The sequence below is a fragment of the Paramormyrops kingsleyae genome, chromosome 12 (genome assembly GCF_048594095.1).
Source record: "Paramormyrops kingsleyae isolate MSU_618 chromosome 12, PKINGS_0.4, whole genome shotgun sequence".
NCBI lineage: Eukaryota > Metazoa > Chordata > Actinopteri > Osteoglossiformes > Mormyridae > Paramormyrops > Paramormyrops kingsleyae.
Genome location: NC_132808.1, coordinates 8,274,968 through 8,302,798, shown reverse-complemented (window position 1 = coordinate 8,302,798; position 27,831 = coordinate 8,274,968). Strand labels below are relative to the sequence as shown.

General features: G+C 43.2%; 1 protein-coding gene and 1 long non-coding RNA gene across 3 annotated transcripts in view; both read left to right on the top strand.

The window, feature by feature from the left end:
- The first annotated feature begins 484 nt into the window (after positions 1-484).
- LOC111857379 (uncharacterized) lies at positions 485-15,765 on the top strand. Its single transcript, XR_002841348.1, has 3 exons — positions 485-509; positions 1,391-1,496; positions 15,335-15,765. It is a non-coding gene; the product is annotated as an uncharacterized lncRNA (long non-coding RNA).
- Positions 15,766-16,340: 575 nt separating this feature from the next.
- The window catches only part of sema4f (sema domain, immunoglobulin domain (Ig), transmembrane domain (TM) and short cytoplasmic domain, (semaphorin) 4F), a 47,093-nt gene continuing 35,602 nt past the window's right edge, over positions 16,341-27,831 (top strand). Inside the window, exon 1 of one of the 2 annotated variants that reach the window (XM_072718588.1) lies at positions 16,341-16,504. In XM_072718588.1, the coding sequence (XP_072574689.1) occupies positions 16,474-16,504 (31 nt within the window). In that variant the 5' untranslated portion in view covers positions 16,341-16,473. Of the gene's footprint in view, positions 16,505-18,210; positions 18,358-27,831 lie in introns of those variants that run through there. The other variant, XM_023838147.2, reaches the window with a different exon arrangement.

Here is a 27,831-nt window from a genome sequence, read left to right as displayed (position 1 = left end):
CTTTCGGCTGTTTTTTTTTTTTTTTTTTTTTTACTTTTAGTGACAAAATCATAAAAAAGCAAAGTACTCATTGAAATTCTGCTGTGTGTGTGTGTGTGTGTCTGTCTGTCTGTCTGTGTCTGGCTGTCTGTGTGTGAGTGTCTGTTTGCCTGTGTGTGTGTCTCTGTGTGTGTAGAGAGAAAACATTACTGGAAGTGATAAATAATACTATATTTTTTCTTAGAGATACATGAAAGTTTCAGCTAATACACCAATTGCTGATATATACAGACCAAACTTCGTTTTGAACAGACTTTCTGTGTATTTGACTTTCAGGTCAGTTATCCCCATATTTAATGTTGTTACAGTGTTATGTTGTGCACCAGTGTCTGGCAATTACAGTCCTTGAAAATGAAAGTTGAGCATCTGGGTTAATGAACTGATGTGGAACTTGTGTGAATTTTTTTGTGCCCAGGTGGTCTAGAGGAACTCATTACCCAGGGAAGTCTCATTCGCAGGCCTCCCAGGAGGTAGGAAAATCATAGAATATTTCAGTGCGTTGGCGTCCCAGCCTGTAAGAAGCTTAGGTGGTTGCCGTGTCGTGAAATTAGATGTGGCACACACTGACACATCCTTTTACCGGAGCACAGGGATTGATGTGGGGTGTGCTGGTCTGGTCCTGGGAGATAAGTGAGCGGGCGTGCTCCAATTGCCGTGGTTCCCAGTGATGCCAGCAGCCGTTACCCAGAAGGCCTCTGTCAGCACCCCCTGCATTTGATCTCTTCAATGTGATTATTGGGACGGGTCAGCTTGACAAGAACCCAATGGCTTATTCTCAGTTTGGTTTTAGGTGTAGGTTTGGATACATAGCACAATTTATTCATCAGGTTACATATATCTTCCACATTTTTCTCCTGTAGCAATATTAATGCAAGCTATGTATAGGTATACTTCAGAATAAATTAATTGTTTATTTAGTTATTTAGAGAAAAAAATCTAAATTATAGTTTTACTGCAAATGTGCTTGTAGATTGTCCAGCTACTTTATTTTTATCATTCACATAGATGGAGCATTCATAGGATAACTTTGGACTAGTTAACCCAGACGCCTGGTATTGATGTGCTGTGCTTGTTTGATTCTTGTTTGATTCCTTAAATAGATAAATAAAATCTAAGCTTGCATTAGATTTATTCAGGGTCTTTAACCCTTCTGGCCACTATCTGTAGGCTTCGACAGTAATTACATGTAATTCCTTGTAATGAACAAAGTTTAAACATGTGCTTAAAAGGCAAAGCTAGTTTAATCTGTCCAAGAGCCCAATGATGTCTTACACAATTGTAATCTGAGCCGAAAGCCAAAACTTGTTCAAGACCAATACAAGGGAATATTATCTGTCCAAACCTCGTCCAGCACCAAGGTCCTTGGCAGAAGAGAAATGTTGGGAAGATAGTGACCTCATATACAGCCGGCTCCAGTATGACTGCAGCAGGACATCGGCAGAGTCCCGGGTGATGAGGTAATCATCCAACAAGCTATGTAGCTGCTCTGCTTAAATACTAAAAAGTGATTTACTGACCTACTCCTCTGCTCGACACTTAGCCACCCCTGCTAATTTATTACAATGTAGTAACCCATCCCCACCATAGGTTGTTCTAACACTCTAAATGGCTGATTCTATTCCAATATAAAAAACAATAACGATGAATTAAAGACACAGGGCCATTTCCTTTTCCATTCAGAGCTGTATTCTAGAAGTAGCTGTTATACCAGAGAAGAAAGAGGGTTACTGCCAGTGTAAGGGCATTGTAGTGTGGCATGGCATCAAGCCCGGTTACTGTGCTGGGGTCCTCCCGCTTACACTGCTGTAGAGCTACATAAAACATTAGAAGTCTTAAGGTCACTAGGATATATAGATGGGTGTCCGAGCCTGTAACTTCACTGGGCGATGTAATGGTTTAATACATGAATCCCTGAAAGACAGAGAGTCAGAGGTGAGATATCCACCTGGAAAATATGGTCTTGAGTTTGAGCCTTTCAGCAAGTGTCGTTATCTGATAGGAGTTATATTATGAACAGAAAGTCATTAAAATGTGGGAATTTAATATAACTTTTATTCATTTCTTATCAAGCTCTTTAGTCCAAACCATTTTCTTTCCTGGGTATTGACTTGCCTCTTGTCTGAAAAATAAAAGTAATCTTGAGTGGTTCTAAACTAAGTGGCTTCACAAGTGCAGCAGAATGAATGTTTTTACCTAATCTCCTGTTGCCATGGTAATCTGCCTTCAGAATAGGCCTGGTAAAAAGGTCTGGGGCTGTATTGTACAAATAATTTACCCCCACAAAAAAAGTCAGGGAGAAAAAAAGAATTGGTAATGTCAATGATTGCTGTGAATCACTGAATTAACTTTGGACGTGTGGAACCAGACAGACCTACATTAAAGTACTCACATTTCCTGTTTTGGAAAGTGCTTATAAAACTTTGAGGCACACTGAGATAAATATTTCAGTTATGTTTCATTGCCTGTCCTTTAAGGAAACACTCAACAGATGGACACCATGCCACTGACAGGGATTATGTGATCATTTTACACGTGAGCAGAAACCATGCAGTGATTCTCAGGTCGCCACAGTCTTCCTTGGAAACAACTGCGGGCTTTGATTACAACTGGTTTAAGCCTGATATCTGAAAAACAGGCCTGTCGTTGTATGGTTCACCCCCAGAATAAGCACTGCTGTCAAAGAGCAAGGTGTGTCTTCTGAATTACCGGCAAGATTTATTACTTAATAAATAGATCAAACAAACGCTTACATGTAAGTGCCTTCGAAAACAGGAAAAATCACCACAGCCCCCACAACCAGCTTGTATGGCTTCCGACATGTAGCGATCTAGATCATGTTACTTTTGGGTAATGCAACAGTACGGCCATGCAGTTTCAGTATGCAGAAGGCTATTGACGCAGCAAAAACAGATAATGAGGAGTTTCTTTCATTAAAGGCTGGGCCATCACCCACTAAATCTAAACATCCTGAATCCACAAGGCTGTGCTTCTCTGTAACTTGAGCCCCCCAATGTGTCTGCAGCTGAAAGTACAGAGGTTGCCTTTATCAAATACACACAAACTTGCTTTTATCTCCCTAGAAAAACATGCTGGGGGGTAGCTTTCTGAGTATTTGAGCTTTCAGGCTGATGTGAATAGTATTTTTAGCCAATGCGTCCTTTGCTGGATATTCACCTCGCATGGCTAGATCCACGTGTTGTTTTCCTGGGCACTTTGACATTAAAATATTTGTGGCACCACATTCGTATTCCTGTTTTCGTGTGGGGAGTGGTCAGGAAGGGAGTGGCCTCGCTCAGGAATTGGTTGGTTGTGCTCTCCTTAAGAGCCATGGTGCCAAGTACTCACAACATGTGAGGTATGGTGATCGTGGCGGATTTGGTAGGGCTGGTTCCGTAGGTGCTTTGTGTTGGCGATAGCGGTGAGAGGAGGGCAGTCTCAGCAGGCTTGCCCTTACTGTGGTACAATCTGGAGATCTGTGACAATACCCAGTAGGTGGACCTTTAGTGATAGATGAGAGTGATTCAGGCGCATGGAGGTGCGGGAATCTCTGAAACTAGAAATACCTAGAATGACAAAAACAGGCACATTTTTTTGTATATGAATGTTTGAAATATGAAGATGATTGCGCCATGAAAGAATTGAAAGTAAAAAAAAACATCTCTTTGAAAGCTGCAGAGAGGAAATGAGACCAGGAAATTCATTTGTATTCATTTGGATGTTAAGTTGATGCTAGATAATCAGGCTCATATTTATGAGGAGTGTCTTAATCCATGTCTATAAAGCACTATAACTGCTGTATTTAGGAATAATTTTCAACAACATATTCATATTTATATTCTGATATAAATTGAGGCCTACAGTTTCAGTTTAAAAGTAATTCCCAAATGGGGTAAACGTAGTAAAACAGGGAAGTGTCCTCACGTTAAACAGGAAACGATACAGTATTTGAAGAAGTACCCTTGAACAAGATATGTCTGAATTGCTTCACTAAGATCTCCATTCATGTAAACGGTAGATAACTCAAGTGCCTTTGGATAAACAAGCAGCAAGGGCTCTGCTTAGCAAAAACGTGACTTAGATGTGTGCTTCCAAACTGAAAGATCCAGAAACTGCCCGAGGCTTTAAGGCGGAGCTTTGGGGAGAAGCTAGGATTGTCCTGCTGTCAAAACAGGAGCATGGCAGCAGGTTCTCAAAGTGACATGGGCACTGAATCGGGAAGGGGAGAGCTGTCAAAGCGGGCAGGGTGATCTGTGGAGCGTGGAGTCCGAGACACAGACTGGTTTTTCATAGTGGGTCATGTAGCCAGTTAAAGGGCAGCCAAGGTGTGGCCCACATTCACCACCTGGGACCTGCAACACGGTTCAGGCATAAGCCTGCAGTGACCCTCAAAGTATGCATCCATACCATGAAACCTCACGCTTATCTCCATAGCGATTCTTATTTACTATCTGCACAAAGCCTAACAGCTAAGGAGCCACCCTGGAAGGTTCATATCACAGTCAGTGAATCTTAAACGATAACTTTAGATGCAGATAGTGGATAAAAAATAATGGCAAGATATGAAATCGAAAGAACAAGATGTCAGCCTTCATACTTCTGGGCTTCCGAGTGGATCTGAAATACACTTTGCAGGAACTTGGCTGCAGTTCTCCATAACAAATTGCCTTTTGGCTCGCAGTTCCGATTTGGACTTCAGTCCAGTCTTGGAGGCCTGCTGCTCATCCTCCTTTTTTCCAGGCTGAAAGCAGATTCAATACACGTCCTTATCACTCATTAGGAACAGACACCGTCTTTGTCAGGGAAACATCCGCTAAGTTCACAATGGCGGTCATAGACCATTCAAGGAGACAGAGACCCCCGCCTGCATATTCACTGGGCCCTGCTGAAAGAGATGTTTTTATGCATACCGTAGACTTCGTACAAGCTATCAATCCTGCATTTCCCTTTTTTCAGTACAGCATGTGTTTTAGCAACTGAGCACTTAAGCAAACAATGTATTGCCGCACGGTTTATCAGCAGGCCCAACCGGGCCAACGTCCCACCAACGGCACAGGTGTATACGCTGCTACACCTTCGCAGGCAGTTAGGGGGTGTGCTTCCTAATTCCCAGCTCCAGGACAAGTGAGTCACCAGGAAGGTCCCACACAGGCATTGGGTTACCGCTAGGTGAGTTCAGAGCCCTGTGTGAGGTGCTGAATGTGTCTGATACACTGTACGGCGGTAGCAACCACCTAATGAGAAACTGGAGCAGTTCATGAAGGCACAGACCTGAATTATGGGATATTATGGGATATTAGGCGTGTTCTCTGTCTCCTGATGAACTGCTACAAGTTTTTGGGAACCACCCTGATGCCCATAGAAATTCCTGGACAGCAATGATAGGTGACACCCCGCCCAGGACGCCTCCACATTGATTTTGAATAAAGTTTAGTTCGATCAGGCTCTGGGTCACCTGCTTTTTCTGCTGCCCCGACAGCTGGGAATCCCTACACATTCGATTGCATTTTTGCCCGTATTATGTTAAATGTGGCTGTCATTATTCTGGGCATCAGGGCATCATGTGACACCTGTAGTGAGGATTGTTTTTTCTTTCACCAAAGTGTGTCATCATATGATGAAAATGCATCCCACTGTACATTTTACAGAGGCGTTCCCATATGGGCACCAGCAGGAACGTGCAGCTGGTATGGGCTCTTTCCATGGCCATGGACTTCACACATATGGCGGATTCTTATTGCCTGCATGATAGAAACGGCAGCCAACAAGTGACACTTATCCACGGCTTGGTGTTAAGTCATCAAACTGTCGTGAAAGGACTTAATTAAATTATGCATTTACTGCCCCTATAGTGTTTCCTTTTTGTTGTTGTTGCTTAGCTTTACATAGCTGAAGAACAATCCATTCTCCTTCTCACTAATATAATAAACATATTTAATATGGACATCAAATATGCATCCATAACGTGAAACCTCACAGTCACTCTCCATAGCGATTCTTATTTACTACCAAACCCCAGTAGTTAAGGAGTCACCCTGGAAGGTTAATATCACAGACAGCGAATCTTCAACGATAATTGAAGATGCAGTTAGTGGACAAAAAATTTAAAAACTCAAGCTTAAACAAATATTTGAGATTAAACAAATATTTGCTGTTTAATGTGTTTATTCATTGTTTGGCATAGTTCTCTGCTTGCACTGCATTAATCATCTTCGTACACTTTTACTTTTGTAATAACACTTGTAAATCCATTCAGCCAGATGCCTGCGGAGTGAACAGCTGTGTCCGCACGGCACGAAAGCGCCGCCCCTTTCCACCTCCATTTCCCGAGGCTAAACATTTTCCAGGTGACCTTTTTGACAGCTTTCCCCTTTGCTACAGGAACAGGAAGTAAGGAAACGTGTAGCTGTCTGATATTGTGGAAAACAACATAGCAGAAAGAGACCAGCACTGCACTTGGGGAGTGAGGCATTGAAAAGTCACACAATAAAAAATGCTGCAGCAAATTATATAAAAGAAGTTTGCTATTTTAATTCCGTGGTTGCCTTCGTTATGGAGGTCACCCAGCACAAAACCAGATGGCTAAAAGTAAATAATGAAATCAGTATTTGGACGAGCAGTAAAATATACATTTTCTTCTCTGTGCTCAGAATCCTGAATGGATTCCAAGTAGTGCTGCGCATTCTCATGCGTTGTGAGATCTCACCCTTCTGCTTCACGCTGCGAGGCCTTATGGTCACTCAGAAAGAACGGCACTGGATGGCACCAGCTCTTCCCGTCAGTCTCGGCAGCCGGGCCCCGAAAACCGCACTCATTCGGCCGGAGAACAGTTGCATTATTCATGCGCCGAGAAAACACCCTTTCAAACCTGCTGCGACCTTAATGACTGGGATGAGGCTCCTAGGCGTGGACCGGTACCAGACCTACAAGACCGGCACTGGTGCTCTAGTAGGGTTTCAGAGACATGAAATCACTAATGCACATTAAGTGCTACATGGTTTCTGAGTTTAATTGAGCTAGATGCTGGAATTTTTTTTGCATGTTTTAATGTCTCAGATATGGTGTGTTAATGTGCGGTTTCCCCAGAATTTTCTGCAGTCCTACTACTTCCTATTGGCCCGTGCCAAATAGAACAATGCACACAACGTTGGAGGTCATTATTGTCATATTAGCCATAGTCAAGTAAGTGCTCTGTAAATGACATCATTTGTTTAGTCAGCTGACATATGATTATGGGCAGAACAGCATTCCTTTTCCTGGCTTTTGAGGCAGCAGGCTGCTCATGTGATTCCCTTTACGTGGGACAGCAGGAGTTCACTGCAAATCCATCTCCACTCAGCCGCCCAGTAAAATGGTGCCAAGGGTTTTCACGGCTGGCTTCTCAAGGGCTCTGTTATCGGGGTCGCCGAAATTCCTGCAACAAATTTAATTACAACTGTCTCCTCTAACTCACGGGCTTATCAATGGAGTATGAGGTCATTTAGATAATGCTCTCATCCACAACATAGCTTCCAATTTGCTCATCTGTGCATGTCAACAATACAAAGCAGTTCAGAACAGACAAAAATCTTACAGCTTAAAAAGCTTATCCTTTCATGGGATTTGAGCTGTCAGCCTCCCTTTCCTATGTCCGCTGCTCTACACAATGTCCTGACTTTACCTTTGCTGATCAGTAGTAGCCTGTCATGTATCACAGAAGTTGCAATCAATCTCTGATGGCATGTCTGCCTTGCATATGTGTGCTATGAACTTCCAATCCAGTAGGGGGTGCTGCACCGGGTTGGTAAAGGCTTCCTTGAGTGAGAAGTGCCCTGCTGTGCAAACCTGGGCCAGATAAACAGCTTGCCATCAATGTGAAGAGCTCTGAGTACAGAGCTGGAAGTGAGGGTCTGTGAGCATTCATGTCTAAAAAAGGGACATTCTTGAGCCTTGTTTTCCAGATAAGTATGTGGCAAGTGTCAAGTGTGTAATGTAATGTGTGACATCACTGTTTAAAAATCACAACAAGGTTCTCTGATATCTGCATTGGTACAGACAATACAGTCAATCTGTGCTGAAACTCCTTGATTATTGAGTTCCTCTGGCATTTCATTTTTCTCCCAACAGGAAGAATATACATTCAGCTCAGATCTTTTCAAGAGCACCATAAGATACCTTGATGGTACATTTGCAGACAGAGGGAATGTAATAGTGACCGTCCTCCTTGGCAGTGCATGGAGGGACATTTTAAAAACAGCAGACCATCACTTTTATAAGCCTAAGCGTTTGTTTGTTCTAAAATATGAAACTGAAACTGCAGGCTAGCAGCCCCACTGCCTTGGTGGAGTAATTGGATTGGTCGCCATCCTGGCACAAGAAAAAAAAAAAAGCTCCAGGTCATAAATCTCATTGTGTGAGAACAAGAGACGGGACTTGGAGACGCGTTATGCAAAAATTAAATGTTGTTGAGTACAAAGAGCATCCTTGTGCCTTAGTGACATCATAGAGAAGGGCAGCCTTCAGCGCATTGCATATGCAGATCCTTATGGCCTCTCTGACAATCCAAGAAGCTTTTATTTAAAAGTTATTCATCTGCTGACATCTTCACAATGAATGAGATTGAGCAATTCTGTCTCCTCGTGTAAACTGAGTTATTTTTTTCCTTGGGAGTTGTAGTCCCGTGAAAAAACGAGCCCACAGCGAGGAGTCACGGTGACTCTCATAGGTTTGTATTTGTCTGTGTGTTTGAGGCTTGTAGGATGACAGGTATTGGCTGGATGCCCGGGGGGGGGGGGGGGGGGCGAAGGTTCCAGTTAGAAATGTTAGTGTTTTCAACCTGGTGTGTGTGTTTGGGGGCAGTAGGGATGTCAGAACCTGGTACCGAAAGAAAACAATCGTAAATACACTAAATTCAATAATGATTAATAAAAGAAGTACTTGGATCTAGTCATTAAAATGCTGTACGCCAGTTTTCTTTCACATAAACTTTTATATCTTCAAGTGCAGGGAAAACAATTTAAAATGTCATGTCCGCAGACTATCCATGTTTGCTAGTCCACCCTATAACCTTTTAATAAGCATACAAATCTGGAAAATAAATTAGAAGTGAACGGCAGACAGAAGCATGCTGTTGGGCCCTTGGAATTAGTTCAGTTAATGGTTCAGCACTGATGCGTGAAGCTCCTAGCCTATCTTGGTTTTTTGGTTCAGCCTTTATTCTCCAGAAAAACCTATTAGAGAGGCACATGTGACAGTCCCTTATCTCTCTGCCTTTCTATTTTCGCATAATGTAGCGTTAAGATTGATAAATGTTCTTGGAGTCTGGGCGAGGTGTTGATTGCGTACCTGATTCGTCACGGACGTGCTGTGTGTTATTTTTTATTTTTTTGCTGGTACGGTACCTAAAATAGGACTGAACACCTGATGTTTTGTAATGGTTTCCCGTAGCACGTCCCAGCGGCCAGTTGACGCATCACATGGCCAAACGTCGCTGTGGCTTTTTTTTAATCTGGGAAGAAATTAAACGTTGTCACTTAATGCACGCATGAAGACGTGACAGACTTAAGTGTGACAGATATGCAGGAGTGCCAAGACTGCCCGGAGTGAATGATTTGCAAAATTAGAAGATACGTTCTCTCAAAATGATGATGGTAGTTAAAAGAAAGCTTTCATCATTTTTTGTGCAAATTACAGTCTCACTCTTGATCTCCCTATTCCCCACGCTCCCTGCATTCTTAATAACTCATTCAGTCCCTTATAGCCTATAAGCGCCCTGTGGTGATAGAAGCTTGGCTTGATCCCTCAATGAGTCATAGACTCTGCAGTCTATGTGGCCATTTCAGGCAAAAGCACACGCCAGTTACAGGCATCCCAAACATTCCGGAATGTCATTGTTTCTCTTTATCTTGTCATACCAGTCACTGAAGATATCATCTCTCCTTCAACTGCTTGCCTGTGCTTTTTGAGTTTCAGTGTCACAGCCTTTCACTGCATTTTTAGCTAGAGGTGGTTCGCATTGACGGACAGCTGATTCTTTTGGAACAGTTTCTTTCTTTATTCTGTTGTTTTTGTAGAACAATGCCTTTTGTCCCAGCCCCCCATAAAAAGACGCCTTGTTGCTTCCTGCTTACAAAGTGTATTGTAAATGCCATAAGGCGTTCAGCATGGATGGCCTGCAGCATTATGCTCCAGCTTTGAATAACTGAGATTAAAGGCCGCATATTTTTTCAGGCACCAGAAGAAGCAACATTCAGCTAGTCTGCTCACTGGGCAGAAGCCCTTAGCTTCAATATCAGCTGTAGATCAGGTGTCACCTGTGGAGGTGTGTATAATAAGTACTACTAAGATAGTCAATTTTATTTTTATATTTTACATCTACTGACAGTAAGAAAAAACATGGAATGTTTATTAATGCTTTATGAAATTGCGTACCTTTTTACTGCACATTTCTTACTTACATTTTTTATTTTCCACATTGTTTTTTGTCAGCATTACATATATTTTTACTCTGATTTTTTTTTAGGAAACTTACCTGAAATACAAAAAAAAACTATGTTAATGACAATCGAAAAGCTTTAATATTGTCCCATTCCTGATAATTTTCATAAAAACTAAAAAAAACTTGCTCTCTGTGTTTTTCCCTGCCCATTGACACATCTCCCAAATTAGCCTAGCTCGTTGGGTTGTTTTCTCGGACACAAACATTCAGTGCATCCTGTTTGTGTGTGAGTAGGCTTAGCATAACAGCGTAACACGAAGGCTTTCAGAAATTAAAGAACACTAACCTTAGCTCTGGTCAGATCCAATTGGGAATCACTCCTTTCCATCCATCATTCATCTTCCATAACAGGGTTGCGGTAAGCCTCAAACCTATCCCTGGAAAAACAGGCCACAGAACAGGGAACACCCTGCATGGGTTATGCAGAACACACACACGCACACATAATGAGCGGTTTGCTCCCAGATGCTTGTTTTTGGATTATGGGAGGAAACTGAAGAATCCAGTAGAAACGCATGCAAACACATGGAGAACATACAAACTTAACGCAAAAACAAGTGATATATTTGCATCTGGACACTTGGTGTGCTGAGCAGATGTAGCTCATTACTACCATCTCACGCAGGAACACGGCACTTCCCTACATCACAGCAAGACTCTGATTACCCAGCTCTGACCTAACAACCTCCCACATATATAGAGCTTATTTTTATTTTTCACTGATGCACATTTCTTGTTGGATTTCACCAGTCTTTTGTAACTTCTCAGTTTTCTTGCTTGGAAGCAGATCAGAGTCTAGGTTCAGACCAATGATATTTGCATAGACTCCAAGTCTACGTTCCCAAACCAAGACTTAGTCAAACAGACAGATGGAGAAATACATACTTGAAATACTCTTTTTTGGCATTTTCTTTCATAAAATCTGATAAATAAGTTATTTTTTTTAGCCAAGATCCACGTTTTTTGCTCCCTCCCCCCAGAGCTGAGAGGGAGCAAAAACATGGACTGTCTGGCAGGGAGCTGGGAGGGAGCAAAAACATGGACTGTCTGGCAGGGAGCTGGGAGGGAGCAAAAACATGGACTGTCTGGCTGGGAGCTGGGAGGGAGCAAAAACAAGGACTGTCTGGCTGGGAGCTGGGAGGGAGCAAAAACAAGGACTGTCTGGCTGGGAGCTAGGAGGGAGTAAAACCATGGACTGTCTGGCAGGGAGCAGGGAGGGAGCAAAAATGTGGACTGTCTAGCTGGGAGCTGGGAGGGAGCAAAAACATGGACTGTCTGGCTGGGAGCTGGGAGGGAGCAAAAACATGGACTGTCTGGCGGGGAGCTGGGAGGGAGCAAAAACATGGACTGTCTGGCAGGGAGCTGGGAGGGAGCAAAAACATGGACTGTCTGGCGGGGAGCTGGGAGGGAGCAAAAACATGGACTGTCTGGCGGGGAGCTGGGAGGGAGCAAAAACATGGACTGTCTGTGAGTCCCCGAGGACTGGTTTGGGAATCATTGTTCTAAATCCTTTTCATACACATCCCTAGTTGTAGCTTGGCCTGATTTGGATACAAGATTTACAGAAATGCAAATCCTATTCTACTCCTGCAGTATAGCTCTCTCAGTGATCTTACTGACTGCCTCCATACCCTTCCACGGATACATACACAGCATTGTGTAACTAACAGTGTCCTTGGCTACATCTACATTGACCTGTCCGACCAGTGTCTCCCCTCCCAGTATCAGCTGTGTATATCACACATTTCCTGGTGCTATAAGTCCTTATGGTTGATTGCACCCACAGACTTTCCGGCAATTTCCCCCTTTCAGCATGTCCGTACCAACATGATTTTTCAATTCAACTTGGCAGTTACCCATCATGTACACAAAACACCTGATCCCCACTCAAAGTTTTTGCCATCTTGGCTCAACAGTGTCCTGCTGGCTTGGAGCCAAGATGGCAGATGGTGTGTCTAATACCAAACCTCCATTAACGTAGACATGGCCGAGTCCTGGTAGAATATCTAAAGGTAGACCGTGTGTGTTGTTACCATGGTGCCGACGTTGGAGGAATGAGCTGAGCTGTACAGCTGCTCATAAACCATACAATGGCTCTCTGTTTTATGACAGGTCAACAATGGCTCGGATGAACATAAATCAATACATTTAGCTTCCTTGCTTCCAACACCAAAGCTTGCAGACAATCCCCTGTCAGTATTTTTGTCCTTTTTTTTTATTTTGGATGACTTTGAGGGGCGAGCTGGTGAAGGGGAGACATCTGGTAATATTCAAATTAGCAGCGGATTAGAACTGTGGATAAACCATTCATGATCAGGCTTGGCTGCTCTAATACAAATATAATTAGTTCAATTAAATTCTGGTTGGGAGGGGCCCTGGCCGCTGTAGGGCTAATGCTGTTTTTGGCCAGCAGGCGTAACATTCAGTAACTGTTGTTTCTCCGGCCTTTATTGCAATAACTAAATCACCTGCCTATGGTCATCATCAGTCACGATGGTTTTTACAATTAGATTTGACATCTGAGACGTGCACTTGAAAAGCATGATTTTCCAAGACGATCCCTTGGCTTAGTTTCTTTGAATGGACCTTATTAACCCAAAGCTGTGTCATGATGTGAGAAGACTCCATATTGACATGGGCGTCGCCCTCCGTACCCAGAAAGCCCCTGTGGCAGCCCTGCCCACACATTCCACGTTAGACCAGGGGAACGGCCGCGAGGCGAAATGCACGCCTCGACATACATGCGTGGGCTGACACTCTCATGGATATCTGAAGAGGTCGGATAGATTCCCATGGGACTGCTGGCTTGTGTCTCGCTGAATAGGCTGCAAGTTGACTGCTGTCATTTGACTCACTGAGTGAAGTCTCACGGTTTCAGCAGAAGTATCTGAATCTCTCAGTTTGTTGAACGTTCTCCACACAGCTGAGGCCATATATTTAGTGTAGGGCTGTTATCTTGGGAAATACAATTCGAACTCAAGCCATCTGCTCTTATCTGCTCCTGTGGGCAAAAGCGCACTGAAAATATGATATTTTTAATGTCACATAATTATACACTTAAGCCCTAGATAGGCTCATGCCTCCATCTCTTCAGATACTTAATCTTCAGGAGTGCTCATCAAACAGAGAGATAGTCCAACTCGGAATCCCAACTCTTCCCTCAAAAAATGACAATGAACATCTGTCGCGGCAGGAGAGAACGTGTCCCAAAACTGACAGAGTTCCCCTCCTCCCCCTGAGCTCCCTTTCATCCATCGCACTCTGCATATGCAAATAGCCGTTAGGTCTTTTCAGAGGGAATGCTGGCTGCGGTCCTTGTGCCATGCTCTGATTGGCTGCAGGCCTATAGGAGGGGTCATAGGAGGTCAAAATGCTCACATTCATTGGTTAAAATTATAAGAAATGTATATACCACTGGAAATTGTGACTATGGGCATCACTATATAGTGATCACTATATATATAACAGATACATTTGTTTAGCTAAAACAGACCCTACTTTGGTATTTGCAGAAATCACATGTATAAAAATATATATTGTCTGCATAAGTCACTTCTGTGTTTATGCACTAGTATTTATTTTTAAATGGCTTGTGAGGGAACTGGAAGAAAAACTATTAACCATTTAGTTATTAACTATTAATATGTGAAAACAGTAGGAAAGGCATACTATTGCAGAATTCTCTCATTTTTTAAATAAATAGGACAAAACTCATGAGAGAGTGCGGCCATGAGAAGGACTGTGGGTGGATAAGCTAACTTCTTAGACAATCGTCCGAATGGCTCGATATTGGCTGGCTTCATCCGGGTGGATCCTCTTGACTGTGCAGAGCGATAGCTGAGCCCTACCTTCAGCCAGCCCGTTAAAACCATCTGTCATTAAGCCGATTGCAGCACTCACTGCTAAAGTATAGTGCAAAACTCAGAACCAACGAGGAAAAGTGGGCTTGGCGCATTACATGGTGGCAATTATGCATGCCTCTCTATCACCTTAATTAAAGTGGTTAATTGGATTAGTAAGTAATTTGCATAGACTGAAGGCAGGATCTAAGAGGAGACGTATTTGGGTCAGATTTTAGATTGCATGCATTTGTAAACGGACTAGAAATTACATGTTATGCATCGGGGTTGGATCACTTGTGTGCCAGGTTGTCAGTTTTTGGGAGAATTTCCAAAATTTCAGCAAAAACCTTTTACTGTAGTACTTTGCCAACTGCAGTCATCCATTCATCCATCCAGCAGAATCGAGCAGGCTCACGTACACACGCGCTTCAGGGTCTATTGGTTTATGAAACAAAACAGAGAAACTCTCCAAACCAAGGAACTGCTAAAGTTAAAATGTCTTTATTATAATGACATGTCCTAACTAGAGTGTTAAACGTTTTCAACAGTCCAGTTAAGATATGTCATTATAATAAACTTAAGGAGCGCCTTGGTTAGGAGAGCTTTTCTCCTTTGTTTCATGGAATCTTTTCCTTTGCTATCAAGGAGCATCTAACTCAAGCAACATTTAGACTTTTCAATGTAGAGCACGCCTACACTGACCCTTCCAAAGCAGTCTATTGGTCTATTTATATGATCTTGGGGTGGGATGAATATATGAGGCTGTGAGAGGACCCCAGCAGGTTAGGAAGGCGTAAAAGATATGGGAGGGTGTGTGGGAGGAGGGGATAGTGATTTAGGATTAAATACAAAACTAATGACATCAATGTTCTGTTGACCTGCGTCCATCTTGTTTTTAAAATACGGAAATACCAAATAAGTGACAGTGTTTTCTCATGACGATTTACTGTAAACATAATGGCTTTTTTGTGTGTTTCAGAGAAAAAGCTTCTCATATGTCAGAGTGATCAGCCTTGTGACCTCCCAGATGAGTTCATTACAGCTTCCCGAGGAGGAGAACGAGCAGAAGGTGTAGGGCTCTGGACCATGCTTGAGTTTGTGTTTGTGCAATTATGCTTCCCAGTGCTTAAAAGTCTGGGCATTTTGAGACATAAAACAAACCCCTTTTTTCATTTTTGTCTGCCTAGACTTTCAGTTTTCATCTGTTTTTTTCCAGGGGGCTTCTGGGATTGTTAATTGGATTACAATGCCTGCCAGGGGGAAGTCACTAATATCGGAATATAAAAGTGTGTGTGTCATTTTGAGACGTGTCTGTTTACATTGTACTATGGCATAATAGACCTCTCCAGAGTATCTGACCCACCCCCCTCATACGGGGGCTCATGCACATCTACTCCCCCCCAGGGACAGAGCCACTCTCCTTGAAAGAGAGATGCTCATCATTCAGTTCCAGACAGCACCCCCAACTGCTGTCTCATCTGAATGGTGCAGGTGGAGACTGTACCTCAAGCTCCATGTTTGCGTTTGCAAGCACAGATCCACCATATAAGCGCAGGTTAGCATCTGTGCTTTAGGTGTAGTACAAATCAATATTCTCTGAACCTCATTATGAAATAACTTTGTCAGACTGCACACGGTCCCTCAGTAACCCTCAATTTTCCCACAATGCTTTTTCATGATTGCAATGCTCTTAATCTTATGAGACTGGCCCTTTGGTTGATTTCCAGATCATGGAAGGGAGAGCTTTTCACAGAGGGAAAAGGCCTTCGGTTAGGATGGAGTGCTGACCTTTGTTGATGGACTTGGACAGCTGAGATCACTCAGTCTAATCATATTGCTCCCAGCTTCCTGTCCAGCGCAACACAGGCAGGGTGACATCCCACCCTCAGATCCAAAGCTATTTGCTCTTTCATTTTTTCCAGTTTGCCATGCTGCCAAAATGGATCCCAATTCAATTACGTGCAAAGAAAAACTATCAGATGACCAAAAGCCACAGAGAACCTTAAATGCTTTATATTATTGTAAAACTGTGAACACCTTTACCTTCCCTGTCATGGAATTTGGGATACCTTTTATAGGATAATAGATAGAGATAGCAGTCCACAGAAAATATCCATAATGCAGAATGCGCCAGACTGTTATAATCACAGTGAGTATCGACGTGCCATTTCATGATTATGCAAGATAAATCTTTAGCACGATGATGTCTTTAATGTTCAAAGTTTGGAATGGAATTTGTCATTCTCATTTATTTATTTTTACAATTTCTATTTTGTTAATAGCTACAGTTTCAAGCATCTTAATATCAAAATCGTAGTAAAACAAACAAATCTACGGAATAGATAGATAGATAGATAGATAGATAGATAGATAGATAGATAGATAGATAGATAGATAGATACATAAAATCCAGACTGGAATGTGTGTACCTGTCCTGCAGGGGGCGTCTTGCCCCAATATACATAGGACTTGAAATTTGTCATGCTAATTTGGATTACATTCATACGTTATTTTTATACTGTTCTGACTCCTAGAAAACTGAACTATTTTTGTGCTTCTCCTAATGCAATTTTGTCCTTTAACTTTCGTTCGGTAAATACCAATAAAAGTATTATACTGTTAAAGACAGCTATAAGAGAATATATTATAATTAGAGAAGAGTTTTAACATATTCGTTAAGTATGAATATATGAATAAATTGATCATGAATAATTATAAATGAGTATTGGGACAATCAGACGTGTCTTATTAATGTTGCGACTGTGCAGTTAACCAGACGCTGTACTGAACATATGGAGGGTATGAGAAAGCATATAGTCAATTTCTTTTGTTGGGTTACTTATTTTGGCCGTCTTGGAATTGTGTAACTCAATCGAATTGATAGATATGTTTTGGTGCTAATTAACCCCACAAGCTTAATCTGTTTTCAACATCACCCTGTGCATTTTCCCCGTGCAATTTGGTAGTCACCGATTCATGGCGCAGATTAAGCGAACAGATGGGAGGCGAGTCGATCCCAATGTAAATCCGCCCTTTCCTACATTTATTAAAAGACGCCCGCTGACCGACGCGTACTCGGGATTTATCCCTCCTTTGTTTTTTTATTCCTTTCATCCATTACGACACATACCCTGCCGTGCTTATAGGAAGGCTAGTTAAAACGGGTCAGACTTGTGTAATTAATTATCTTTTAACCAATTAATTATACAAGGTCCCTTAGTCAAATTACAGTATATAATAGCAATGTGAATTTAATTGTAAAAAAAACGTCATTTAACTATACATTTATAAAAACAAGACACACGTTGACTATTAGCAAAAAGTGAAGTAATATAAACTATAAGGTAACTGATGTTATTATAATTAAGGCATCGCCAGATAGTAGGTGGTCACGTGATCTCCAAACGCCGTACCTGTTAAGGCGACGCCTCCCGGCTCTAGCCACACCGTCTCGCGGCGGATTGCGCTTCAGAGTTACCGATGCCAGTCGGCAGTCCGCAGGTTGTCTGCGCTCCTCCACGCAAAGTCGTTCTTTCACAGCTTCTTTGAACGTGTCTTGGTGGATTTTCCGTATTCGTTTTCTTTTATTCTTTAATCAGTCGGTACTAAAACGTGAATGTTTCGAAGTGAAGGTTTAAACAGAAACCTCGATGCATTTTACCCGGCGTTCTTGTATTTATTTACAGCAAATTGCGGTGCGTTCTTTCCTATTTGTAAGTCAGGGCAACATTTTGAAATAAATAGGCAAACAAATATATTCTATATTATTTTACAGCGCTTTAAGATTACTTTGAGCTTGCGGACTGTTCCTGAGTCCACATCGATAACATGCACGGCACTCTCCTTGGAGAAGCAGCGTGACCATCAGCTAAAATTGGAGGTTTGGTGCTTTTCTCTAATTGTGTGGCTTTTGCAATCGGAACATGAAGACAGCGGTGGACTGGGTCGCTGAAGTTTATTTGTTTTGCTTTATACCCTGCTACTGGACTGCATCTATAGGAGGTAAGAGCTATAATCACGTTCATTGTGAATATAATTAGAAATCTGGCGGAGATTTAAATTTAATATCATGCCTCTTATTTGTTTGAGCATGCTGTATTGTTAAATACATTTTGCTCATTTTGGGGCAACGGCTGATATCTTGGCGCTTTTGAAGTACCGGACTGATCGCCAGCACGAACCTGTGGAAAAAACAAACCTAACAAAACTAAAACCTCAACTGTCAGAATTTCCTCGAACAAATCTATCTGGACTCGACTTCCCTCCAAGCCGTTTGTACAGTTATTGTAATGCTCTTTTTGGAACTGTACTGAATTTCAGGCTAAATGCACGCACCGTGATTAAATATTATAATTTAGATCTAAAATGTTAAATATAGCTAATGATAGGTTCGAAATTAGTTTGGAGAGACATTATTCATGCAAAGACATTTTAAATTTGAGTTTGACAGCCCTGTTCTATAGACGTCGGACAGCTGTCAAGAACGCAGAGAGGCATTAAGTTGATTTCAATGGGTATTGACATTTAGTTTTGTCGGCATTGTCTCTCGCTTCTTACATCTCTGTCAGACCTTGCATATTGCATGTTGTATGTGAACAAACAATCATTTGTTAAACGGATTAAACGTGACCGTTCCTCGATAAGTTCTTTGTGTATTTGGCACTCTGCAGATAGACGTTTAGAGTTAATTATGCTTAAGTAACCACATATCTTTATATTCAGATATTGAAAGAATTATAATTTTTCTCGGTCTCGAAACTCCATGATGCTTGGATTTCGCCGGTCCCTCGTCTCAGCGACTGAATAAAATAAGGCTACTCGTATGAATGAATATGAATTTAAATGAGAAAACACGCGCGCTACTTTTACTATAGTAAAGCCGCTGCGTCTGTGTTTATTTCATTGTGCATCTTGAGCAACTCCAGCAATCACATTGTTAGATGTGTTTTGTTGGGGTCACTGCGTGATATGTTTACATGTCAGCATCCGTGGTCATGAAACATTCATCTCGGAGCAGGCGCTTCAGAATACTATACCAAATATAGAGGCATCGGAGATGCTTTAACTCCAGTGATATTATGCTTACCGCATATGCTTCTACAATCTCGGTCTCTTAATCATCATTACTATTCCTGAAACCGTTTTTCTTTGGCAGTTGTTATAGTATAAACCTCTCTGTGGAAAAAGATGAGAAAATTGGCTTAGGGCGGTGCTGGACCTGGTTTCCTGTGCCTCATCTCACCACATGCTGCAGATTTGGTTTAGAAATTCTCCTTGTTGAACTTCTATCTCCAGGCTGTATGTGGGACTAACGCCAAGTCGACTCTCCACTTCATTCCCTCTGGTTTTTCTCTGGCTGATCTATCTTCTAAGAAACTTGATTAAAGGCAGAAGCTCAGTGGCTGGGTTTGTCAAACATTTCCAGACCTTTGTGGAGTGTACATTTGTGACTTCAAAGACATTGAGAACCAGTGCTCAACAATTTGCTTCACAAATGACCTGCAGTAATCTATGCTTTCATTCAAATGTAAGCCAAAATGCTCATAAAGCGTTCTGAAATTGAAAGTCGGCATCCATTTCCTGGCTCTGTGTTCCTATGGGTCTTCAACACTGGAATGGAAGCATTCTAATGTAATGTAAGGTGTTCTGTACCGATACACGGTGGCTGAATCAGGAAGCTGTTATCACTCTGCACATTTGAGACTGTCCAGGCTTCGGACCAAGGTAGTGGCAATGACATACAGTATGAGTGAGTCAGTAGGGCCCCGAGATTTGGCATTTGTTACAGCTGTGTTCCTTTCGTGTCTTGTATAATTTAAGAATGTCACCGTAATTAAATTCTTGGGCATGAAGTAGCACGGCTCATAAGGGGGAGACACCCTTCTCTTTGACTTTGCATGGGTTATGGCTCCAGCTCAATCCTGGAAGAATGATTGCCCATGTAGGGTTTTGGCTGGCTTGGGGGTGGCCGGTCTCTGAAAAGCGATGACTTAGATGGAGCTTCCGTAGCCCTCCTCGAGAAACCATGCAGAACAGTGACCGATCCAGTAAATAAATTGGGGTGGAGGGGGCCCAATTCAGGCTTTGTAATCTGAACCAAGCACTTAAGTCCACACCCCCTGAAGAATTTCTGCTAAACCACACATGTCTGAAATCTTCAGAACTTAAATCACTGATTTGTCTATAGTAACCTAGAGAGACTCGCAGGCGTATCTCCACCACTAGTGGAAAGCTTATAATGGGAATCTGTAGTTAATGTGGTACAAAGTGTCTATTTAAAAAAATAATAATAAAAAAATGATGTTTCATGCCTGTTGGGTTAAACTTCAGACACAATCAGTTTTCACTTGCTGCTGTTTAGTATGGGATTAATGAATAATGTCCTGTTTTGGAACCTGTGTTTGAGTGGAGATATGGTATATGGTATGTTGAAAATTGCCATTTGGACTTTGCTACGCCTTAACGTTTATATAATGGAACACAGCCTGCAGAAAGCAGCTCGATTTTGGTTTTGCTTTGGTGCTTATTTCACCTTTTTTTTTTTTTTTTTTTTCCTTCAATTGCATTAAACATTTATAGGCAAATTGTATTGCTGGCAGATCTTGTTGACCTAAAGGCAGTTGAGGGTAATCAAATTACCGCTGTGGTCAGAACAGGAGCAATTGGCATTAAAGGTGTGAGTCTGACACTGGCAGCCGGGCTTCGGTTACGTAACACGACCTGGATCTGCAGCTCTGCAGCAGAGTGCCATACAGGTGTGCTGAGGAGCTGCCGTCTGCTGGTGTTCGTGATAAGGATGATATTAGCTGCAGTGCACCGATACCAAGCTTACTGGGTTAGTAGGCAGTAACTCTTTAGTTGGTTGTATTATTCTGTGTCTGTGCACACACACACACACACACACAGGGTGCAACATAGTGACATGTCACGCACTTCCTATGCACGATCAGGCTGGCGCTTTCCATTTGCCGTCCAGCTGTGTGCCTGTATGGTCACTGTATCTTCGCTTTTTGAAGACCTTATCGTTTCCTGTACAGTAGAAGACATTTGTGCAAAGAACAGAAATTGAACTTTGCTGGGCCGTGCAGCGGTGGCCAGGTGGGTTTATAGATTAAACAGCTGAAATCTGAGAAAATACAAATGGCACCAAGATTCGTCCAGCTCACAGGCATACCTTGTTGCGGTGCTTCTCATAACAGTCCTTGGAGACCCCCAGACAGTCCAAGTTTTTGCTTCCTGGGAGGGAGCAAAAATGTGGACTACCTGGCATGGAGCTGGACCGTCTGGAGGTCCCCAAGCCCGGAGCAGAGAAACATTACTTTATTACACTTGCTGCAGTGACAGACTAAGAATGGCAACCGAGTGGATATCTCTCCCCTTCTTGGCCTGGAACTGCTGTTGACTAAAACAAAACAATGGGCTGTCACCAAGGTTGTGGACACGGTCCTCCCAGATTATCGGTCTTATCTGGCCTCAATGGAGCCACTGTTTGGGGTCCTGGGATTTTCGCTCTGGGGCCATGGACCCGTTGTCTTTGTGCCTATAACCAGGTTTTCGAGCCGTTTCCGTGAAAACGGAGCATACATCGTCTCCTGGAAAATAGGTAATTGGTTTACCATGGTTGGGAAATGCTTTGGCGTCTTTGGGATCGCTAGGCTTGCCTAAGCACGGGCTGAGTATACATGATGTACTCATTAAGCTTATGGAGGCTGACCTGACTTGGGTGTTACTGTGAGACTGGGGAGTTTTTACACAGCTTGGCTTAGATATTAACAGTGGATTTATTGCCTCCACAGTCAAAAAGGGTGCAGTAGTTGGGACGGTTGTCTTTAAAGACCTTGTATGTGGCCTGTAAGGGCCCACAGAGAAGCTGTGTGCCTTGGTATGATATGGCAGCCAAATGGCGGCCCCAAGTCAGCTGTCTTTGCTAACAAGCTTCGACAATATGGATGCAAAAAGTGGAGAAAACCTTCCCAGCCATATTCCTCGCTATTTTTTCCCCCCCACTTTTTATTGATTTCTCTGGTTTGGCCTACCTAGTCCATCTGTCTGTCTGCGCGTCTGTCTGTTGGTTTCTTTGGCTTCTGGTGTGTTTGTGTGTATGCACTGGCGACGAGGAAGCGTAATGGTGCTGTAAAGCACTTTCCGGAAGCGGCCCGGGGAGAACAAAGGCCTAACTGTACCCCCTCGCAGTGCGACTCCATCCCACAGCCTCCCCCATTAAGCTGCAGAAACATGCCAGTGATAGAAAAAATGTTTCATAACCAAATTCGTATGGAGATGATAAAATGCTTGTTGGGTCTCTGCGCGGCTTTTCATCCTGCTTTTATTGGGGTGGTCTAATTGGAGACTGAAGGTGGTAATTAAATGAATATCCCTGTGAAACAGATTATCCCGGGGTTGGTGTTTATAGCATAGGATTTTACCAACCCATGGGTGAACTGCAACAGCTAGACAAAGGGTGAGGGAGAAAATAAATAATTAGCAATTTTTAAAATAAGTTCAACTTAGCCTTGATGTCATAAACAGCCACTACCCAGCCTCTCTGAAATTATTTGAAGAATGAGTGAGCAGCTGTGGTGAATTTTGTCATTGTTTCCCAGGTTTTATCCTCTGCTTGACTGAAACCTGCGAAAAAGCAAACAGACTTTTAAATATTAACCTATGACGCATTGAAAATAAACCGAGAAACGGTTACCCTTCAATTTTTGTTAACCTGTACGTACCTGTAATAGTCTTCCAATGAAAAGGAGCATGAATAAATTACACCCGATTTTGTTAATTTCTCTGTGGAACTACATTATTTTCTGGGGATAACAGCCCTTTAATATTGTGGCTTTTTGTTTGTGAGAGGAAAGTTAAATATATTCAAAATGTTACAGATGAATAGGCTCAGGAGTTAGGTGGCATCATGGGGTCAAGTGAACATGAGACTGAAAACAGTCCACAAATTATTTAATTCGGTAACTGGAAAAACATTTTTTTTTGGATGTTTTGGTTTCCAGGAATGATTATCTTTCTAGCAACTGAAAAGCTACATGCTGATTATCAACACAGGAAAATTTTATGTGGCGAATTCTGAAATATCAATGTCAGCATAAGTATAATGAAAATGGTTAGTTACACTTCGGAATGTCGACCAGTGGTTTTCTGGTGATGTCTCCTTTAAAAGTGGAAATGATTATGATTCACCCTCTTTTTCGATAGCGGGGCCTTGTAAATTCATTATCGTCGGAGCACATTATCATAATTGGAGTGTTGAGCTCAGCAATGGGGGCACAGCTTGCCTTAGCGATGGGCCCACGACACGTCTGGCCTCGAGAGGCAGCTGGCTTGCTTTGATCTCAGCCTCTGCATCTTATGTTGAGCCGGTTAACAAAAAGCTTTCTTGGGGTAAAAAAATAATCAGATATACAGTGAAAGAGGCCAGTCATATCACTGTATAGAAATGGATTTGGCAGAGAGACAGTAGGGTTTGTGGATTGGGACCCTGGGGGGTGTAGGTCCATGTCGGTCTGCACCCCTGTCTTGGAGGGGCGGCCCTCTCTGCCAGCAAGCTCTTCATCCTGTTTCGAACAAATCTCACGTCAGGCGATTCAAACACAGCATGTCGTTTTCAGTGCTTTATTACTGTGAGCATGCTGTTTGCCGAGCCGAGACAAAAGATCTGGGATTTGATCCTGTTTTTTACCAAATGCGCAATTTCTGTTGTTTTTCAGAGGTCTGGTTAATTGACATGAAAGTTTAATGTATAACAAAGGGTACCACTTCACAGTAAGCTGACCCTTATAAAGGGTTTATGAATGGTTTATAATCAATAATTAATTAGCTTGCAACACTTTGTAAATCATTAATAGACAATTATAAACAAGTTACAATAACTATGATTTATTATAAAAGTAGTAAGTACTAAAAAATGTATAAAAAATTGTATATTAAAAGGGCCTGTATAATTGTTGCATTGCTACCTCACCAGTGATTAACTTTAATTGCAGCTTGAAATGGACTGAAGTAATTCATTTTGATTACTTGGTACTTTTTGAGTTCAGCCTATTCTATACATCACCAGACATAATGTAAAGCCATTTAGAAAGGCTGACCATGGCTGCTTTGTGTCTGTGGTGACGGTTGGTGCTTTGCATCTCCTCTCCCTGCATCCTGGTACCTCACATCAGCTGGGATCTGACAGACAGGAGTCATTTTTACCTCTGTGCAGCTTGCCAGGTGTGTTGCCTCGAAATAGGTGGGGGGGGGGGGATTAGCAGCGTGAGACAGCAGAGCGTAACAGTGTGAGTTGTAGCGAGTATGGGGGAGTTGTGATCTGGCGTGAATTAATTGAATTAAGTCCGCTTTAGTTTTATCTTTGTGTAATAGTCAGTGCCCTTCTTTTTCAAGTGGAAGTAATGTTATTGAATTTTAGATTCAGGTCAAGTGGTAGAAAACTTTGCGGTGCCAGCACAAATCGGCGTTTGGGTTCTGCTGCCAGCGTGAACGCTGTGTGGTCCGTGACCTCAGTTTTGAACCCTGGCTGCTCGGATGATTCCTGCCTCGCTTTGGGTCTCTACAGACGTAGACGGCGGATGAGATTTCCATGTTGCAGGACGTCTGGGAGACGGGGGTATGCCTTTTCCTTGTTCTCGCGATGTAAATGAAGGCTGCCGTGCTGTCTGTGTTGCTGCGTGTGAGGCTTTGGGTTGTGTTTCTTGTTTCTGGGTCAGCTAGCTGGAGTTCCAGTCTGGGGTCTTCAGCCAAGCTTACCATTATTTGGCTGTTGGGGTTGTGCACGGCCCCTCTGTCACGTGCTGTCCAGTGATGGGGGGGGGAGTGGGTGGGGTGTCTGGCTTGTGACTCAGAGCAGAGGACATCACCAGGCTTGTGGCCAGACCTGCAGAGAGGCATTAAGTCAGCCTGTTTCTATCTTGATAAAGATGATGCTGTTTTCCCATAATGCACCATGCTTGCACCATTTCGGGGAAACTGGACAGACTAGCTTAACTGCTTTTAATAAATGGTCCAAGTGACACCGGTGATTGAGTGATTTAGATAGGATAAATGCAGGAAACACCATCCATTAAATCAAGTTTTCTGACACATACTACTCTGGTAGTTTTTTTGGGAAAATGGACGTGACTGGCATCCCATCCAGGGTATATTCCAGCTTTGTGCCCTATGCTGTCTGGGATGGGCTCCAAGCCCCCTCGTGACCCTCATTAAGATCAGCGGTTGGGAGATAGATGGTTAGAATTTTTAAGTGATTTTCTCTTAGCATGGTAACTAGTACACAGATGCATTCTTACAACGTACTTTAAATAGATGTTTACATTGGCAATAGGAAGAGCTTGGCGATATACCCTTGCCAGTAGCAGGCTTTATCTTCATCTGCACCCTACCTACTGCAAAACATGACACACTTGAGGATCTGGGTGTTTTTCAGAGTACAGTCGAAGCTTGGATCGCAGGCAAAATACTGGCGCTGCCTGCGTTACGATGGCCCACCTTCCGATATTTCGACTTTACGATGGGCAAATGTTTTTCACTTTCAGTATGTGATTCGATAAATTCCATGATATTCAACACTTCATTATAAAATTAGCTTTGCATGAATGATTTTGCCTAGCTGGAGGCTAATGCAACTTTTAAGCATGTTTAAGGTAGGCTAGGCTATGATGTTTTGTTAGGTGTACTGAATTAAGATGCTTTTTCGCCATATGATAGGTTTATTGGAACGTAACCCCATCATAACCTGGGCAGAGGCTGTAGTCAGTAAGGTGTTTATACACGCAGGCCTGAAGCATTCCTATTGTACATCTTGTGGTCAGTTTTATGGATTGATTTAATGACGCCTGCCCCCCTTGGGCTGACTCCGGCCCCCGGGAGACTGCTGGCTAGTTGTTTCCTTGCTTTCTGATTAACCTTTGCCCATGATAATATGTGCCTTTGTCGCCGGCCCGAAACTGCAGTGTGGATGTTTTCAGCGGAATTCTCCTGGAGGCGTCTTCGAGCGATCTTGCAAATTTATTCCAGGTTCAGCAGCTTTGGCTGTGCCTCCGCAGGTCACCAGTGGGACAGACCTCCCTCCCTCATTGGGGAATGCTGTCATTTAGCCTCCTGACATGGGAGGACAGATTCACGTCAGCACAGAAATATGTGGCTGCAGCATGGGGGAGTGAGTACCGCTCTGCAGACGTGCTGAGCATCCCATGGCTGGGACACCTGGCCTTACAGAAGCAGCAATGGAAGATGGGAGCAGGGAGTCTTGATGTTTGAACAGTGTCTGGGTCACAGCTGGATGTGCGCATATGAAAGATGCGCGGAGAGGCAGAGGGAGACATCAAAGGGGGTCGTTTTATCCGCACTTCATGCGTCCCTGCATGCTGCTGTAGACCACTCATAGCCTGTGTTTTCAGCAGGAAAGAGTGGGTTTTCATCTTCCTTTATATTCTTTCTTTTCATCCCTCCCCCCACAGGTTGTTCAGTGACACACAGCAGACAAATCATCCCGGAGGGGGCGACTCAAATCAGAGCCAGGCAGAGTGAAGAGTAGAGCACAGTCAATTATTCGCTGGGGCTCTCATCATGTGTACTGTGATGTCATGCCCTGTGTGTTTGTGCATTTACACCATGCTTGTGAGCAACGCGTGTTTGTTGCCATGTAGTCCTGTAAACCTGTGCCAGCTGGTGTGCCTACGTGCTTGGCACAGACTGCTTGGACCTGCCCCCAGCAGCTCTCTCTGTACTTTGGCACAAGGCTGTCATGACACCAGCCTTGCTGTTGCGCTGGAAACATTTCCGCGTCCCGGCACACATTTCCGCGTCCCGGCACACATTTCCGCGTCCCGGCACACATTTCCGCGTCCCGGCACACATTTCCGCATCCCGGCACACATTTCCGCATCCCGGCACACATTTCCGCGCACACAAAGCTTGTGCTTACGCCTTGACGCCAGCACCTGACCCAAGAAAACAAGGTTCTCCCTGGAGCATGCTGCACCTAGACACAGTCGCTCTGGTAACGCTCACTTGTGCAATGTGGGTACGTTACTGTCCCGCGACTGGCTCCTTAAGGGACCAATTAGGAGGGCTCTTTCATGGAACCAATTATAAGGCCTGATGTAAGGGACCAATGAGGAGGGGTCTTTTCATGGAACCACAGAACCAATTAAGATGGTTCTTTTTCAGGACCAATGGAGAATAAGACAAGACCTCACAGTGTCACTCTGCCAGCCAAGTGACACACCGGGTGCCAGAAATGAGCTCAGTGTAATTAATCACCCCATTGCTGAAGCATTGACGGCCTCGGCTAATACGGCTACCAGCCACGTTTTGCTCTCCTCCCCTACACATCCTCATTTGAGCTTGTTGCCATCCCTGGCTGTGTTGCTCCCCTGGGCTCCTCCTCCTCTTCACCAGCGGCCCAGGTGTTTAGGTCACATAGGTAAGCACCCGCCCCACCCCCCAATGGCTGCCTCATTCTCA